The sequence below is a fragment of the Triticum aestivum genome, chromosome 4B (assembly GCF_018294505.1).
Source record: "Triticum aestivum cultivar Chinese Spring chromosome 4B, IWGSC CS RefSeq v2.1, whole genome shotgun sequence".
Lineage (NCBI taxonomy): Eukaryota > Viridiplantae > Streptophyta > Magnoliopsida > Poales > Poaceae > Triticum > Triticum aestivum.
This window is the reverse complement of record NC_057804.1, coordinates 624,227,226-624,246,303: the sequence shown is the minus strand read 5'-3', so window position 1 is coordinate 624,246,303 and position 19,078 is coordinate 624,227,226. Positions and strand designations below refer to the sequence as shown.

Here is a 19,078-nt window from a genome sequence, read left to right as displayed (position 1 = left end):
AGAAGTGGGATACATCTGGGGTCATGTGGGGTGCCAAGCCAGACATGGCGTCCCGGGCCCTGACTTAAACAAAACTTAGCTAATCTATGTGCTTCATAATTAACAGCACGACTCTCGAAAGTAAAAGAACATTGGAAAAGGGAAACTTTCAGATTGATCTCGCTTATGATAGCTCCATATTGTCCTCTGGTTCTCCTTGATATGTCAGAGACCACCTGTTGGCAGTCCGATGCCACTATAAACTGGTGGATCCCCAGATCTGCGGCGAGGGCTAGTGCCTCCCTACACGCCATTGCATCCAAAGTAGCCGGATCAGTGACTCCTTCAATCACCAGCGCCGAGCTACCGAGATAACTTCCCCCTTCGTCCCTGCATATTGCCCGCAGAACCTCCTGTTCTCCCACGCACTCCGGCGTCCACATGTATCTTGCAATAGCCTAGTGGCGGCTTCTTTGGTTGTGTGGCTCTTTGCACCGAGGCCGACCCACTCGTCCTTGTTTGTTCCTTGTTGCCCTTTAGTGTTCCCAACTCCGTAATGAAGCTCGTGATGAAGCCGTGTGTAGCGTGGGGGCTTTGGAAAATTGACTCGTGGATGGCTTTGCGTCTTGCATGCCATATTGACCACAGTGTTACCGCCACGAGGACAAAATCATCGTGAGAGAACGATTCCATCAGTGTGAATAGCCATTGTTTCGCCTTGGGCTAGGTAGTAGTTATGATTTTATGCGTGATCTCTTCCTCCATAAGTGCCCAAACGCTTCTTGATGGGGTGCATTCCACAAGCGAGTGACGCCATGAGTCCCGTGCGCCGCACAGTCCACACTGTGGAGAATCAGCCATGTGCCGGTGAGCACGCACATCATTTGTCGGAAGTGAATGTTTGGCAAGCCGCCATAAGAACATGCGTACTTTTCCTGGAACCTCCGTTTTCCACAGGGTTTTCCAGGCTCCCTCCTCAGACCTTGTACTTGAAGGCCCTGGTCCCTCTTCTAACCATGCTTCTCTTCGAGCTCTTGTCTGTACCAACATGTTGTAAGCGGACTTCACAGTAAAATTACCATGTTTCTCATGATGCCAGGCCCAAAAGTCTGGGAGATTACGGGTGCACAGTGGGATCCCTAGAATCACTTGAGCATCCATCGGCAAAAACGTAGACTGAACCAGCTGTTTATTCCATGAAGCTGAATTACTCAATATCAACTCAGATACCCACGTTGGTGGATTGGCCGTTAGACATCCGTAGGGTTGTTTCTGTTCATCTCTGGGCAACCAGTTTTGTGTCCATATCACGTAGAGGTTCCATTACCGATTCTCTTGATCAGACCGAGTTTTAGAGTGTCCCTTACTTCTACAACCGCTCTCCAAACCTGACTAGGATGGTTCCCCAAATCAGCCTCTAGGAGATCTTTGTTTGGGTAATAGATGCTCTTCAGAATTCTTGCACTTAGGGACTCGGGATTCTGCAAAAGACGCCAAGCCTGGCGGGCCAGCATGGCTAAGTTGAATAATTCAAAGTCCTTAAATCCCAAACCCCCCATGCTTTTGGGCTGGGTCATACCACGAAACCCAGTGGGGTTTTCTTTTTCCTTCTTTGCTTCCCCACCAAAATTTTCTGATGAGCATATTAAGGTGTTCGCATAGCCCCCTAGGTAGCTTGAAGCACGACATTGAGAAGACCGGGACAGCCTGGGCCACCGCCTTCACTAGCACCTCCTTTCCTGCCGTGGACATAGTTTGCTCAATGCAGCCCTGCACCTTACTCCACAACCGGTCTTTGAGGTACTTGAAAGCACCATTTTTTGAATTGCCAATATCTGACGGCATCCCCAAATATTTCTCGTTTAGTGTTTCATTAGGGATGTTTAGAGTGTCCTTGATCTCTTGTCTGGCTGAATCCGGGATTCCTTTGCTGAAGTACACCGAGGACTTTGAGTAATTGCTGCGTTGTCCAGTTGCTTGACAGTAAGTTTCCAGAACCTGGTAGACCTCATTGGCCCCCACACCATTTGCCTTGAAAAACAGCAGGCTGTCATCAGCAAATAAGAGATGGTTCACTGGTGGCGCTGATGGAGCTACCTATAGACCATGCAGGTTGGATAACTCACTTTTTGATTTTAGGAGGCACGAAAGGCCCTCTGCTGCTAGCAAGAACAAGTATGGGGAGATCGGGTCCCCCTGTTTGATCCCTCTCGAAGGGATAAACTGTTGCAACTTCTTCCCATTGAACAAAACAGAAAATTTTACCGTAGTGACCAAGCTCATGACTATATTCACCCACCTCTCAGTAAAGCCCAACTTCAACATTATTGCTTTTAAATAAGGCCACTCAACCCTGTCGTAGGCTTTCATCATGTCAAGCTTGAGAGCACATGTCTGGTGTTTCTTTGCTTTGTTCCTCTTCATGAAGTGCAGACACTCATATGCTGTAATGATGTTATCTGTAATTAGTCTGCCAGGCACAAAAGCTGACTGTTCTTCTGAGACTATTTCAGGGAGCACTTGTTTCAATCTATTAGATATAACCTTGGACGCTATTTTGTATAAAACATTACACAAACTGATTGGGCGAAATTGAGCCAGGAGGGTTGGGTTTTTTACCTTGGGGATGAGTACCAAGATGGTGTCATTTATGCACTCGGCCGATTCTGTCCCCTCAACAATTCTCAGGACGGCCGTTGTCACATCTTCCCCACGGGTATCCCAATGATGTTGAAAAAAGTGAGCTGGGAATCCATCAGGGCCTGGACACTTGATCGGGAACATCTGGAACAAAGCATCTTTCACTTCGGTTTGGCTGTATGGTGCATTCAGCATCTCATTCATCGATTCTGTTACTTTGACAGGAACAGTGTCAAGCACCTCATCCATGTCATGGACTCCCTCAGACGTATACAGGTTCTGATAAAAGTTTGTTGCCATGGCCTCCATCTCCACCAGGTTGTCAGTAACTTCTCCGTCCGACCTCTGCAGCAATTTAATATGGTTCTTCCTCCTCCTTCTGCTTGCCCGGAGGTGAAAGAAATAAGTGTTCTTATCGCCATGCATGAGCCACTCCAACCTGGCCCTTTGTCTCCAAAGAATTTCTTCCCTGTGATAAAGTTCTGTTAAGCGTTCCACGATTTTCAATTCTGCATGAGATGGCCCAAATCTTCCTTGGATCGCGTGCAACTCCTGTAGCTCAGATTTGAGACGCTGGATGTCGCGTCTGATGTGACCAAAGTGCGATCTGTCCCACTGCGAGAGATCAGATGATAGTGACTTTAGTTTGTCGCTTAGCTCCTGGACTGAGTGGCCTTGTCGCTGCTCCCACGCTGTCTGAACCACTGGTTTCAGTGCTGGGTCCCGCTCCCATGCAAGTTCGTATTTAAATGGACGTGGAGCCCTCCTGCATGCAGCCCCATGCACGTAGCTTACGTATAAGGGACAATGGTCGCTGCCCGCTGCTGTTACATGCTCCAACCGCGCTGAGGGAAAGGCAATAGACCACGCCGGGTTTGCGACGCCTCTATCCAACCTGACTCTTGTGTATGTGCCTCCCGCCACTTTCTTCTCGAAGGTCCAGTCATTCCCTTCGTACCCTATGTCCGTCAAACCACAAGTGTCTAGGGCGTCTCTGAATCCATCCGTCTGGGCTTGGCTCCTACTTCCAACGCCATCGTGTTCATGAGCGTGGAGGACTTCATTGAAATCGCCCAAGACCAGCCAAGGAACTTGGTTAGTGCCCACTATCCCTCGAAGTGTATCCCATGTCTTGTGCCTCTCGGTCACCTGAGCTTCACCATAAATGAAAGTGACCCTTGTTTTGATCTCAACCATCTCATCAATAGTTACATCAATGTGGTACTTCGAGTAACCAGAAATAACAAGCTTTATTTCATCATTCCAAAAAATACCAAGACCTCCGCTTCTACCGGAGCTACTGACTGCAAAACTATTATTAAAACCCAAAGAACCCTTCATATTCTCAACCCTCGATCCCTCTATTTGTGTTTCAAGAATGCATAGTACAGAGGGGGCAAATTGCTTCGTCATATCACGAAGCTCTCTAACTGTCGCGGGTTTGCCAGCCCCGCGACAGTTCCAACATAGTAGACTCATTGCGCTTGGCGCAACCCCTGCGGGGGCCCGCCAGAACGCGCATCAGGGTTTTTGGGTATTGTTGAGTTCTTCCCACTGTTTTTGTCATTGCTTATTCCTCCGGTCTTGTTCCTCTTTGTCTCCTGCTTGGTCAAAGGGCTGACTGGTGTTTCTGGGGCTGGCAACATCAGCATTTTTCCCGACGAGTCTGATGTTGGCTGCTTTATTACTGACGTAGCCGGGTCCGTCACATCGGCTCCCCTCTTCCTGTTATTTTCTGCCTCCCCCATAGTGACATCCAGGCCTGGGCTACTGTAATTACTGAGCTCACGTGATACATTAGCATGTTGTGTTTGCCCATGGCCTCGCCCTCTCCCCGAGCGGCCATTGCCTCTTCCTCCCCGTGAACCTCCACCATCGTTTGAGCCACGTCCTTCTCCTGGACCTTTGCCAGGCCCCTTGAACCAAGATGCCTTCAGGTCCTTAAAAATCAGATCCTTTGGAGTATAAACTCCATCTCCACACTCCTTGTACAAGTGTCCTAGATAACCACATACAACGCACCAGTCCGGGAGCCTTTCATACCTCACCCTGAAGATTTCTCTCTGTACTGTATCTTTCTTTCTGACAACCAAGGAGACGGCATTCTTGAGTGGTTTGGTTACATCGATCTTCACCCGAACCCTAGCAAAGTTTCCCTCAAAATCCTGAGCCATCGGCTCTGCATATATGAACTCTCCCACTGTAGATGCGAGAGCCTTGATTTTTGTGAAAAAGCCGTTCGGGAAATCATGGATCTGAATCCAGATCTCTATCTTGTTGAGCTCGATCGAGGATGGCTTTGTGTAGCCATCGTAGGGTTCCAGCACCACAGCCTTGCCCTTGAAAGATCACGGCCCATCCTGCATCACACGTTCCCAATCGCCCAAGCATGCAAACTGCAAAGTATACAGGTTGTCCTCAAGAGGCCTGATTTGCACTCCCTTGGCCAGATCCCAGGCCGCCCTCATGTTTCTGAAAAACCAGTACTGGTTGTAGGTACGGTCCGTGTGAACCCTAGCTATCGCCATCCAGCGAGTCGCCTCCTCCAGAAGCTCTTCGTCCTCAATCACTACGTCCTGGAGATCGCCTTCTTTCAATCCCAACTCCTCCATCATTGCCTCCAAGTCTGACGTGAATCCGCCCGATCCGGAAGCTGTATCACCCATAGTTCTCTTGCCAGAGGTTTCTTCGATCCGCAGGCGGTTGATTCCCAGCCCTCCCAACTCTACGTCGGACGTGGAGACCCCAAGGGCCACCGATTGCCGGCGAGGGGGGTTAGGGGGGAGATGGAAGGTCTCAACGATGGGACGATGGAATCGCCGCTGCCGAGAGGAGTCGAAACCCTAACGAGAGGGGAGCGCGCCGTGTTTGCTGGTTCAGGCTAGCCTCAAGCCTAGATGGTAAGGGCATCTCCAGCCGCGCCCCCAACAGGCCCTCCCCAGGCGATTTTGCCGCGCCGGCAACAAAAAAAGGCCCCAGTCGCGCCCCAGTAGCCCGTTTTTCGCCGGCTCGGGCCAAAACTGGTGCCGGCGGACCCAGGCCGAACCCGGCACCCTGGGGGGCTCTTGGGGAGCTGGCGCAAGCGAAGAAGGCACGTGGGCCCGCCCTGGAAGCGACCCGAGGGTCTTTTCCCGCCGTTTCTTGACACTTTTCCCTCGCATCTCTCCCGCTCGCTCGCCTTCCTCCCGCCATTCTATCCCTTTCTCCCGCTCGCTCTCGCCTTCCTCCCGCCAAACCCCCTCCAGCTCGCCGCAAAGAAGCACGCCATGCCGCCGAAGAAGTACGCCATGCCGCGCGCGGCGGCAACCGTGAGTGGCGCCGTGGCCCAGCCGAAGCCGAGGAAGCCGAGGGCGCCGCCATCGAAGCCACCAGGCCTGTCGAACGCCGAGTGGAGGGTGGAAGTTCAGCGGCGCGAAGTGGTCACCACCGACAGGCGGAACAGGGCCTTAGCCAAGAAGGCCCGCGACACCGCGGCACGCACGGCGGCGTCTTCCTCATCGGTCGACCAGGCGGGGATGAACCCACCCGTCGTCAGCCACGCCCAGTACGCGCCCTGGGGACAGCAAGGCGCCGGATCTCCATGGGGTTCATCGTCGCCCGGCTGCTATGCCGACGGCGACGCGCACGACGGGTTCAACCCAAATGTGACCTTCCCTCATGGTCACCCTGTTACGCGCACGCCCTCGCCCGCCTTCGTCGGCGTGCAGTACCCTCCATACAACTACTCGCCGCCGCCTCCTACGCGTCCACACCGACGCCCCATCTCTACCGCGGACCACTACCCTTCTCGCACCTCGGCGGCACCGACGACACGGGAGCCGACATGGACGACATCATCGCGACAGGATCAACCGCGGCCGCCGAGTCTCCCGGGTTCGCCACCCAGGATGAGGTGGTGGACCTCAATGGCGACATGGAGGCCGAGCTCGGCTACGTCTACGGCGACGATGCGCAGGAACCCGAGGAGGAGCAGGAGGAGGAGGAGGAACCGGCGCCTGTTCCGACGAAGGGGCGCCAGAAGAAGAAGAAGCGGGCGGCTAGGTCAGGCGAACCGCGCATCAAGTGGACGTCCAAGAAGGAGGAATGCCTCGCCGAAGCATGGAAAGTCGTCTACCTCGACCCGACCACTGGCGCGAACCAGAGCTTGGACACGTACTGGGACCGCATCAAGGCCGAGTTCGACGAGCGGAAGCTCGTCGACCCCTACTTCAAAGGCGTCTACATGCAGCACGGCTCCAAGGCGATGGCGAACCATTGGGGGCGTATCCAGTTGGCGTGCAACAAATGGCATGGAATCATCGAGGAGGTCGCGGCTCGCCCGGAGAGCGGCGCCAGCATTGAGGATCAGGTACGCACGCCGTTCGCCCGCATATCTTCGCCTCCTACGCCCGCCAACTGTTTGTCTCTCCGCGCAGCTGCTGCGTATGTTCGCCATGTATCGGGGCGACAACCAAGACGCCGACTTCAAGCACCTCCACGTCTACAAGCGCATTGACAAGTGCGAGAAGTGGGCGGAAGTCCGGCGTGCCCTCGACAAGGCCAAGGAGACATACAAGCCAGACGCGACGACTCCGGGCGCGTCAGAGGGACGGCCGGACGGCCACAAGTTGGCAAAGAAGGGGAAAAGTGCCGACGCGGCAACCGCGCGAGTGCAGGAGTCCATCGAGCATTGCCTCGCCGACGCCCAGGCCCGGGCCGTCCTACGTGAAGAGAAGACCGAGGCGCGGTGGTCGTCGCTTATGAAGAACAACGCCATCAAGCTCGACCTGCTCCGGACGAACATCGCCGCGAAGAAGAGGAACACCGACATGGCTTTTCTGATGAGCGGGGCGGACATGCTCCAGAGCAACGACGAGAAGCTCAAGGCGTGGTACCTGGTGCAGCGCGGCCTCATCCTGAACGAGCTGCCGATGGCAACGCCGACGACGCCGATGACGCCCACGACCACACGGATGCCAAGCCCGGACGGCGCCTCTACATCGCCGCCCAGCAGTGCCGAAGCCGCGCCGACGCAGCCCAGCGACGAAGCAGGTCCGACACCGACGAGCCCGCACACGCCGACTCCGCCAACGCCTAGAGCCGACCAAGCCGAGTGATTCGTTACGCACGACGCCCCTCTGTTTTTTGTAACGCCGACCAAGCCGAGCAACTGGAACAACAACCAGACAGATTTCCAGGAGGCTGATTTGGCATTGCAAACTGTGACATGGGATGATGGCGTCCCAGCTCCTGGAGCAGAGCTCTTGCAGGCTCTAGGAATTTTTCCTGGAGACAATCAAAATGAAGACGATTCATGGAGTGAAGACTCAGACACCGATCCAAGTGCATTTAACATAGTGCTAGTTGATGTTGAAGAAGATACTAATCAGGTAGTTGCTGCACATGGTGATCAACATGGTGATAATGAAGCTGTGGACAATGATGTTGACCGATTCTTACCAGATGACATTGACAATTTCCTCGAGAATGATTCAGTTCTCACTGCTCAAACTTGTAGCCAAGAAGTTCGCAGCCGCCATGTCCCGCAGATGGGTATGGATTTCGAGACATTGAAAGCAGCACAAGCATTCTACAACAACTATTCTTGTGTGTGTGGATTTTCTGTGCGAAAAGCATCAAACTAATGTGGCCAAACTAGCACAGGGGGTGGCGAGGCCTGATGTATTTTTAGATGCAACTGGTCTGGAAAGGTGCTTGATGAGGAACAAAAGGAGGCTAGGAGAAAACAAAGGAAAGATAGGTGGCAACAACGAATTGGAAAGCTAGCACCAGAGACAAGGAAGAGAAAAAGGAATGTCATTGATGTCACAGGGTGAATCAAAGTTTTTGAGATCACATAAGAAAATGACGGAGAAGAAAAGTTGTTAGTGAGAACATTGAACTCAGCAATACTGCCAACAAGAAAAATAATGGACATACTATCATTTTTAAGGTATGGCCCGCTTCCATACACGAAAAAATATGTGACGAATGTGAGGGCATCAATTAGGAAAGAGAATGATGGCAATGATATGATGCAGCTGCTGGACTACTTCAGGATCAAGCAAGCAGAAGATCCTAGATACTACTACAATATTAAGGTTCATCCGCAAAAACCAAGCAAAGTGCTCTGCATTTTCTAGGCTGATGGCTACTCGAGGAAAATGTATGATTTGTATGGAGACAACCTAAGTTTTGACACAACCTACAAAACCAACAAATACAACTTGCCATTTGCCCCATTTGTTGGTGTGTCCGGGCATGGACAGAACTGCTTGTTTGCATGTGCTATCATTCAGGATGAGACGATAAACACGTTCACTTGGCTCTTTCAGACATTCCTAGAGTGTATGGGTGGGAAGCAGCCAAGGACCATTATCACGGACCAAGACACGTCCATGAAGGAGGCTGTCCCTGAGGTCTTGAACCTTTCCAGGCACAGAAACTGTCTGTTTCATGTGAAGAAAAAAGTTGAAGAGAAATGTTGCAGGATTTTTGTCACAAAAGGAGATCTCCATGCTGATTTCACAGACATTGTGCACAACTCCCTCACAGTTGCAGAGTTTGAAAGGTTGTGGCAAGAGATGGTGCAGAAGTATGACATTGGTGATGTTAACTATTTCAAGATTATGTGGAAAGAGAGGAGAAGGTGGGCACCTGTCTACTTCAAGACAGATTTCCTCCCAGTCTTACATTCAACATCGAGGAGCGAAGGCATGAATGCCATATTTAAGGACAATGTAGCGTCGACCCACAATGTGATTAGTTTGATGACAGAATATGAGAAGATATCTGAACGCATACAAGACATGGAGAGGGAGCAAGACTCGTTGACAAGGACAACAAAACCAACATTCTGGGTGCACAATGAGCTTGATATTCAGGCATCGCGAATGTACAACTGGCAGATTTTTTACCGGTTTTAGAAACAAATGAAGTTTGCTGCCCAACTGCATGTGGATGTTGTTGAGAATGGATCAAGGTTTGAGGTTTACAAGTCGAGCATGCTTGCGGAAAAAGAATTCAGGACACGGCGTTACCTTGTACTAGCAAACCTGAAGCAAGAAGAATTTGCTTGCATGTGTGGGAAGTTTCAAAAGGATGGCATTGTGTGTGCACACCTATTGTGAGTGCTTGTCAACCTGAACATGCCTGTCCTACCAGACAAGTATTATATTCAGAGATGGAAACCAAAAGACAGAAAATATGTAAGAGACAAGTAGTTCCACGTTCCCATGGAACTGACTGAGGCGAGCAGACATTTGAGGTATTCACATCTATCAACAATGCTCAATGAGATGGCTTCCGATGGGGCAAGAACGAATCAAACGTACTTGTATGTTGTGAACGAAAGTGAGAGAATATTTGCTGGGCTTGATGAGATGACCAAGGCAGATGAGTTGAGGGAGCTTCAGGCAAGGGGAGTTGCTGTGGAAAAAGAACCTCCAATACAAATGCAAGAATCCCACCCCGATGGCTATGACAATCTACAAGACCCAGATGTTGTTGTATCTAAAGGTCGACCGAAAAGTCGTTATGTAATAGCTAGGGAGAAGTTCCTTGCAAAAAGAATTGGCCATTTATGTGGACTCAAAAGTAACAAGTCTGTTAAAATATATTTTTATCAAACTGTAGCAGAGTCAGTATCTTTGCTCAAGCTTCTATAGTCTATACTATGTTCTTTGCGTCTATTTGAACTATAGCTCTTCAAGGCCAAAAAGACATGATACTCTTCATAAGTGTTAACAAAAAAATACAATTTACTTGATAAAAAGGATAACCATTTGATTGGACTGTTATGTATCATTGGAGCATATAAGCTAAACCAGCGTTCTAATGCAGCAGGTCAAGACTGGGGAATGGCAAGCCTCAACTCTGGACTGTGCTTATTAGGAGATACTAAATACAACTAAAGCTGCAAAAATTAAATCTCACTACATGTTCAAGAACCAACACTTAATCATTGATTTCAGCAAAAAAAGTTTCATGCTGTGGACACACAAAAAATAATCAACAACTTATCAATCAAAAATCAAGCTGTTCCACCTACAAAAAATAGCACTTATAGGGAAACATTAGGAATAAGTTCAAAAACCATGCATTTCATTCCCAGTTCATAGTGGACAAGATAGGAACTTCACAATTCATCTCTAATAAGCACCTCATAAACAACAAAAGTAAAAAATGATAGCACATTGTCAGTAGCACTGCTAACATTTTCCTTCTGCCACACCATTAGAAAAAGGTTCTGGACATGAATCCCCCATCCTTATGCTTCTGCCGGCATCAAAGCATTGACGACGCATACTAGGTTGATATGTTCTTCATTGATCTCCCTGAAGTTGAACACAACAACATCATTCACCTGGAGGTGGTTCTAGGCTACAAAAACACCACATGCTTGGTTGAAAACGACGCGTCCGTCATGGTCCGTGTGGTACACAACCTGCATAACATCTCCCACACCCATGCAAAGGCCAAGAACACCTTCTGTGTCCAAGTTTAGTGGTTCAACTACCTTCTTGGGGATTTTCTAAGTGATGTCCACATAAAAAACAAAGGAAAAAGGGGAGGGTAAATGTTAGAAAAAGAATATATGAACAAACCAAGTTAAAATTGTAAAAATGAAAAGCATATAAACAAAAAAAAGTCAGTATATAAAAAGAATGAAAAGAGATATACCATCAGCTTGCCTGCAATGTTCGTGGGCGTCAGACGATGCACAAAGGGTGGGCCAATGAATAAATGTGGGATAGTGAGAATGAGCTCCATCATTGCGTATTCGCCATCCTCAAAGACAAAACCCCTGGTGTTCACAAACGCTAGTGCATCTTCAAGCCCGTGATCATCATTGAAAACCTCTTCCTCTTCATCAACTGCAACAACTTCTTCATTAGCTCCTCCCTCTTCTTCAGCCTCAACTCAAGCCACATATACCTTTGTTGTTCGTCCAGTCATGTGAAAAACAACTACATTGCCCTGCCCCACGTTGAAGTCGCGCTTGAACTTGGTCCAATCATCACCTCCAATCAGTGTGGCTTCGTGTCCCCTGTACACATTAACAACATACCTACGGCCGTTCGCCTTAAAGTTCAACCTAGACATCTGGTTAAACCTATTCCTTGCAGTGCATGGGATGTTCTGTTCACGAAAAAACAAAAAAAAATGAAAACTATATCAGGAAAATAAAAAATCCTTTTCATGTTACTAAGAAAAGAAGGCACAAAAAACAAATTGAGAAAATAAAATAAAAAGAGAATACCGCTAAAGCTTCGTAGTCATCACAGATGACAATGCGAAAAGTCTGCTCATTGTCACTCTCACAATGTGAATGGCAGATTGCGCACACCATCCTACACATCAAAAAATATAAGGAAACACAAGCTGGCACAAAGCAGAAGAATCATCAGGACAGATATGTTTTCAGAGTAAGCAAACTGAAGCAGCACAACAAAGAAAAACATCACAGGGATATATCGACAGAGCAAAAAGTAGAAAGCTGAAAACTTAGAAAAAGAAAAATATAAAAGTCCTAAAGACTATCTGCAATGCCATATTGGAACACCTAAAAATAAGTATCAGGGTTTTCAGTTCATAACTAGAATAGTCGTAAATCAAATGGGCACTGAAAAAAAAGGAATGAATATCTAATCAAACTCAATACTGAAGACTATCTGCCAAAACACAAAAATGAGTAAATCAACTACACGACCGAAAACTCTCACAAAACTACGAAGAAACGACACACTGAAAACATGCACATGACTGGAAATGACACCTAACAGTGAAACTAATAACGAAACTAAAAAAATAACACCTAACACTGAAACTACCGACGAAACTGAATAAAATGGCACTTTGTTTTGCGAAATAATAAAATGGCACTTAACAATGAAACTACTGAAACTGAAGCAGCAAAATCCTCATGTGAGGAGAACTTAGTCTTGAAGAAATAGGAACGAGAGAAACAATGAATTGCAGTGAAAATAATGATCACATATACTGAAACATAAAATACTATAGGAAATGAACTTCCTACTACACCTACAGTAATTCAGGAAGCTACTCACCCCAAGAAATGCAATAACGGGGAGACGAAACAATCAGAAATCTTTCACCTCTGTTTGGAGATGCTAAGAAATTGCTGTTTGCACTAGAAGTTTGAGAACAAAACACTAATTATACTTCCTTGTAGTAGATGCAGACAAATGGAGACTACGCTTTTCCTTGAACTAAATGAAAACAAAAATGTAGAACGGCATAAACATACTGTACCATAGTGCTTACTTCATGATTTAATAAATCAGAGAAAAAAATGAGAGTAAACAGGAACTGAAATTGCAGACAACTTAGTGAGAGGAACTAACATCCTAATCTAATAATCTCCTAGGTCCCAGTTGTGAGTCGTTTTTGGTCATTCTGAACAAAAACACTAACATAGATAGCATTGAAAAAAGGTATCATATAACCATTGACACTGACAGATGTAGCAGGTGAGTAGTTATACTGGCTGACATAGATAGCAAAAATGAATTTTAGTCTGAAACAGATGCTAACACTGTCGAAACTGTCGAAACTAGTAACTAGTAACTTATATTCAGACATACAAAGTAACTGACAAACAAAACCATTGGAAAAAAAACCACTGCTGCACACTGCCGAACCTAGCGACCCAAAAATTACCAAACCCATGGATCTCCGATCGATTTGGACAGAAAAATACTAGATGAAAATCAACTTATTGCTGAAAAAAAGGAACGGAATCCTACCATCTAATTGAACATCTAGACACGAACTCGACCCCATCCCCACCCACCACTACCATCTTGAAAATCCCCCTCGCATCTTGAAGACCCCCCTAAAAACTATGGACAAACAAACAAGAAACCAAAAAGAAATGTGGAGCTGCTAATGAACCCTACCTACAACTGCGGACATTTTGGGGGCATTTTGGGACATTGGGGACGAACCCTAGATGCATACTGCTAAAATCAGTGAAGCCAAAGGAACAAACAAAGGACAAAAACATAGGAAAAAGGAGCAAACAGAGACTACCTACGATGCGTCTCCTGCTCCTTCTCCCTATCCAGAATTCGCCTGCGCCTCGAGCACCTGCTGCCACAGAGAAAATGGGGAGACGGCGGAAGAGGAATGGGGAACGGCCGAACTGAGAAATAGATGAACGCCCGCCCCCTAGGACCTCGCACAGAAAAACAGCCCACGAGCCGAGCAACGCAACGCGGCCCGCGAAAAAAACAAGCAGAAACAAAACAACCCGCTAACAAGATGGGCCGTGCGTACAGAGAATACCGACCGACAACCCGCTAACTCCACGAGCGGGGCACACCACAACGACAAAAACAAGCTAGCGCGAATCTTGACGACAGGACGAGATCCAATGGTTGTGGAGTTAGATGTGAGATAGCTTTTGTCGGTCGTCGTTGTCTGTACGCGCGGCCCATCTTGTTAGCGGGTTGTTTTGTTTGTGCGTGTTTCGTTCGCGGGCCGTGTTGCGTTGCTGGGCTCATGGGCTGTTTTTCTGTGCGAGGTCTGAATACTAGGGGGCGGGCATTCATCTATTTCTTAGTTTGGCCGTTCCCTATTCCTCTTCCGCCGTCTCCCCATTTTCTCTGTGGCAGCAGGTGCTCGAGGCAGAGGAGAATTTTGGAGAGGGAGAAGGAGAGGGAGAAGGAGAGGGAGACGCATCATAGGTAGTCTTTGTTTGCTCCTTTTTTCTATGTTTTTGTCCTTTGTTTGTTCCTTTTGCTTCACTGATTTTAGCAGTATGCATCTAGGGTTCGTCCCCAATGTCCCGAAATGCCCCAAAATGTCCGCAGTTGTAGGTAGGGTTCATTAGCAGCTCCACATTTCTTTTTGGTTTCTTGTTTGTTTGTCCATAGTTTTTAGGGGGGTCTTCAAGATGCGAGGGGGATTTTCAAGATGGTAGTGGTGGGTGGGGATGGGGTAGAGTTCGTGTCTAGATGTTCAATTAGATGGTAGGATTCCATTCCTTTTTTTCAGCAATAAGTTGATTTTCATCTAGTATTTTTCTATCCAAATCGATCGGAGATCCATGGGTTTGGTAATTTTTGGGTCGCTAGGTTCGGCAGTGTGCAGCAGTGGTTTTTTTTCCAGTGGTTTTGTTTGTCAGTTACTTTGTATGTATGGATATCAGTTACTAGTTACTAGTTTCGACAGTTTCGTCAGTGTTAGCATCTGTTTCAAACTAAAATTCATTTTTGCTATCTATGTTAGCCAGTATAACTACTCACCTGCTACATATGTCAGTGTCAATGGTTATATGATACCTTTTTTCAATGCTATCTATGTTAGTGTTTTTGTTCAGAATGCCCAGAAACGACTCACAACTGGGACCTAGGAGGTTATTAGATTAGGATGTTAGTTCCTCTCACTAGGTTGTCTGCAATTTCAGTTCCTGTTTACTCTCATTTTTCTCTCTGATTTATTAAATCATGAAGTAAGCACTATGGTACAGTATGTTTATGCCGTTCTGCATTTTTGTTTCCATTTAGTTCAAGGAAAAGCGTAGTCTCCATTTGTCTGCATCTACTACAAGGAAGTATAATTAGTGTTTTGTTCTCAAACTTTTAGTGCAAACAACAATTTCTTAGCATCTCCAAACAGAGGTGAAAGATCTCTGATTGTTTCGTCTCCCCGTTGTTGCTTTACTTGGGGTGAGTAGCTTCCTGAATTACTGAATTACTGTAGGTGTAGTAGGAAGTTCGTTTCCTATAGTATTTTACGTTTCAGTATATGTGATCATTATTTTCACTGCAATTCATTGTTCCTCTCATTCTTATTTCTTCAAGACTAAGTTCTCCTCACATGAGGATTTTGCTGCTTCAGTTTTAGTAGTTTCATTATTAAGTGCCATTTTATTATTTCGCAAAACAAAGTGCCATTTTATTCAGTTTTGTTAGTAGTTTTAATGTTATGTGTCATTTTTTTAGTTTCGTCAGTAGTTCCACTGTTAGGTATCATATCCAGTCATGTGCATGTTTTCGGTGTGTTGTTTCTTCGTAGTTTTGTGAGAGTTTTCGGTCGTGTAGTTGATTTACTCATTTTTTGTTTTGGCAGATAGTCTTCAGTATAGAGTTTGATTAGATATTCATTCATTTTTTTTTCAGTCGTCCATTTGATTTACGACTATTCTAGTTTTGAACTGAAAACCCCGATACTCATTTTTTGGCGTTCCAATATGGCATTGCAGATAGTCTTTAGGACTTTTATATTTTGCCTTTTCTAAGTTTTCAGTTTTCTACTTTTTGCTCTGTCGATATATCCCTGTGATGTTTTTCTTTGTTGTGCTGCATCAGTTTGCTTACTCTGAAAACATATCCGTCCTGATGATTCTCTTGCTTTGTGTCAGCTTGTGTTTCCTTATATTTTTTGATGTGTAGGATGGTGTGCGCAATCTGCCATTCACATTGTGAGAGTGACAATGAGCAGACTTTTCGCATTGTCATCCGTGATGACTACGAAGCTTTAGCGGTATTCTCTTCTTATTTTATTTTCTCAATTTGTTTTTTTGGTGCCTTCTTTTTTTAGGAACATGAAAAGGATTTTTTATTTTCCTGATATAGTTTTCATTTTTTTTGTTTTTTCGTGAAAAGAACATCCCATGCACTGCAAGGAATAGGTTTAACCAGAAGTCTGGGTTGAACTTTAAGGCGGACGGCGAAGAAGAGGGAGGAGCTGATTGGAGGTAATGATTGGAGGTGATGATTGGACCAAGTTGATTGGAGGTGATGATTGGATGTGTACAGGGGACACGAAGCCACACTGATTGGAGGTGATGATTGGACCAAGTTCAAGCGCGACTTCAACATGGGGCAGGGCAATGTAATTTTGTTTGAGATGACTGGACGAACAACAAAGGTATATGTGGCTAGAGTTGAGGCTGAAGAAGAGGGAGGAGCTGATGAAGAAGTTGTTGCGGTTGATGAAGAGGAAGATGTTGTCAATGATGATCATGGGCTTGAAGATGCACTAGCGTTTGTGAACACCAGGGGTTTTGTCTTTGAGGATGGTGAATACGCAATGATGGATCTCATTCTCACTATCCAACATTTATTCATTGGCCCACCCTTTGTGCATCATCGGACGCCCGCGAACATTGCAGGCAAGCTGATGGTATATCTCTTTTCATTCTTTCTATATACTGACTTTTTTTTGTTTATATTCTTTTCATTTTTGCAATTTTAACTTATTCTTCTGTTCATATATTCCTTTTTCTAACATTTACCCTCCCCTTTTCCCTTTGTTTTTTTATGTGGACATCACTTAGAAAATCCCCAAGAAGGTAGTTGAACCACTGAACTTGGACACAAAAGGTGTTGTTGGCCTTTGCATGGGTGTGGGAGATGTTATGCAGGTTGCATACCACACGGACCGTGACGGACGCGTCGTTTTCAACCAAGCCTGGGGTGTTTTTGTAGCCCAGAACCACCTCCAGGTGAATGATGCTGTTGTGTTCAACTTCAGGGAGATCAATGAAGAACATATCAACCTAGTATGCGTTGTCAATGCTTTGAGGTCGGTAGAAGCATAAGGATGGGGGATTCATGTCCAGAACCTTTTTCTAATGGTGTGGCAGAAGCAAAATGTTAGCAGTGCTATTGAAAATGTGCTATCATTTTTTTACTTTTGTTGTTTATGAGGTGGTTATTAGAGATGAATTGTGAAGTTCCCATCTTGTCCACTATGAACTGGGAATGAAATGCAGGGTTTTTGAACTTATTCCTAATGTTTCCCTATAAGCGCTATTTTTTGTAGGTGGAACAACTTGATTTTTGATTGATAAGTTGTTGATTATTTTTTTTCTGTCCACATCATGAAACTTTTTTTTGCTAAAATCAATGATTAAATGTTGGTTCTTGAACCTGTAGTGAGATTTAATTTTTGCAGCTTTAGTTGTATTTGGTATCTCTTAATAAGCACGGTCCAGAGTTGAGGCTTGCCATTCCCCAGTCTTGACCTGCTGCATTATGACGCTGGTTTAGCTTATATGCTCCAACGATACATAACAGTCTAATCAAATGGTTATCCTTTTTATCAAGTAAACTGTATTTTTTTGTTAACACTTATGAAGACTATCATGTCTTTTTGGCCTTGAAGAGCTATAGTTCAAATAGACGCAAAGAACACAGTATAGACTATAGAAGGCTGAGCAAAGATACTGACTCCGCTACAGTTGATAAAAATATATTTTTACAGACCTGTTACTTTTGTGTCCACATAAATGGCCAATTCTTTTTGATTCCCCCTTTTTGCACTAGTTTGCAAGATGCATGATGTGTCCGCATCGGGGGAGTCGCCAGGATGGTTGTCGGCGACGGCGATTATTATTATTTTAGTTCGGGGGGCCGTCGGTCGCGTTGCCACGATGAGTTGGAGGCAAACGCAACTGGGGCGTCGGGGGGAGGGCTATCGGCGCTGATGAAATAGGTTCCATTTTTTCGTTAGTGGTCTTTGTTGTAGTTTTTGCAATCACCCCAGTTTCCAAGTCCGACTCGCAACTTGAGGTTTTTTGTAGTTTCCTTTTTGTATTCGCCCCAGTTGCAACTCCACCGTTGACTTCCGACTCAGAAGGTTTTGTATTCACACCAATTTGCAAGTCCACTGTTGACTTGCTACTCGAAGACTTTTTGTAATTCGCCCCAGTTGCAACTGGACCATCGACTCGCAATTCCCATAGTTGGAACTCCACCATCGACTTGCAATTGTGGGTGCTCGCATGCCACTTGCAACTCGACCATCGACTTGCAACCTGTTTTTTGTTGTTTTTGCAATTGCCCCAGTTGCAAGTCCACCATCGACTTGCAACTGCAGGGGCCGCACGACACTTGCAACTTGACCATCGACTTGCAACTCGGGGGTGGGGGGTGTTTTACTCTGTGCCACTTGCAAGTCGACCTTGGACTCGCAAGTGGTTTGGTTTTGTTGTCTTTTCTTTTTTATTGCCAACCTGACCCAGTTGCAACTCCACCCCAGACTCGCAACTGTAGGGCCCGCATGCTACTTGCAACTCGGCTTCTCGCCCTCGACTTACAACTTGAAGGGTTGCATTTTTTGTTTTGTGTTCACCCCAGTTGCAACTCCACCCCCGAGTCGCAACTCGAGATGTTTTGTGTTTCACCGTAGTTGCAACTCCACCCCTGACTCGCAACTCAAGACGTTTTGTATTCGCCCCAATTGCAACACCACCCCCGAGTCGCAACTCGAGATGTTGTTGTGTTTCACCCAAGTTGCAACTTCACCCCCGAGTCGCAACTCAAGCGGGGTGTACTTTTTGTAGTTGTCCTAGTTGCAACTCAAACCTCAAGTCGCAACTCAGGTGGGGGGGAGGCTCTATTGTTTTTTCTTTTCATGTGGCTTGCAACTAGGCCCTTGACATGCTACTCCCCTACCCACGACTTGCAATTCGAGGGGTTGCATTTTTTGTTTTGTATTCACCCCA

General features: G+C 46.5%; 1 protein-coding gene, 1 long non-coding RNA gene and 1 pseudogene across 6 annotated transcripts; 2 read left to right on the top strand and 1 right to left on the bottom strand.

The window, feature by feature from the left end:
- The first annotated feature begins 5,885 nt into the window (after positions 1 to 5,885).
- On the top strand, positions 5,886 to 10,379 carry LOC123090297 (protein FAR1-RELATED SEQUENCE 5-like; annotated as a pseudogene).
- A 301-nt stretch (positions 10,380 to 10,680) lies between these two features.
- LOC123093672 (uncharacterized) lies at positions 10,681 to 13,796 on the bottom strand. 5 transcript variants are annotated; one of them, XR_006445488.1, is made up of 4 exons: positions 13,654 to 13,796; positions 11,861 to 11,951; positions 11,281 to 11,739; positions 10,681 to 11,131 (listed from the first exon to the last, which is right to left on the bottom strand). It is a non-coding gene; the product is annotated as an uncharacterized lncRNA (long non-coding RNA). The 5 variants fall into 5 exon arrangements; XR_006445486.1 differs by having other exon boundaries at positions 11,281 to 11,474; positions 11,536 to 11,739; positions 11,861 to 13,768; XR_006445487.1 differs by having other exon boundaries at positions 11,861 to 12,830; positions 13,654 to 13,765.
- A 399-nt stretch (positions 13,797 to 14,195) lies between these two features.
- LOC123089462 (uncharacterized) lies at positions 14,196 to 17,365 on the top strand. The gene is made up of 5 exons (XM_044511141.1): positions 14,196 to 14,309; positions 16,020 to 16,110; positions 16,233 to 16,324; positions 16,386 to 16,752; positions 16,907 to 17,365. The coding sequence occupies exons 2-5, from the start codon at positions 16,021 to 16,023 to the stop codon at positions 17,168 to 17,170; spliced, it is 813 nt and encodes a 270-aa protein (XP_044367076.1). The 5' UTR covers positions 14,196 to 14,309; position 16,020; the 3' UTR covers positions 17,171 to 17,365.
- Positions 17,366 to 19,078: the final 1,713 nt, after the last annotated feature.

Excerpts from the sequence above, each read along its gene's own strand:
- LOC123089462 (XM_044511141.1), top strand. The coding sequence starts at position 16,021 with ATGGTGTGCGCAATCTGCCATTCACATTGTGAGAGTGACAATGAGCAG. Across the intron at positions 16,111-16,232 it reads ATGACTACGAAGCTTTAGCG|AACATCCCATGCACTGCAAG; the intron begins GTATTCTCTTCT and ends TTTCGTGAAAAG. Across the intron at positions 16,325-16,385 it reads GAGGGAGGAGCTGATTGGAG|GGGACACGAAGCCACACTGA; the intron begins GTAATGATTGGA and ends GGATGTGTACAG.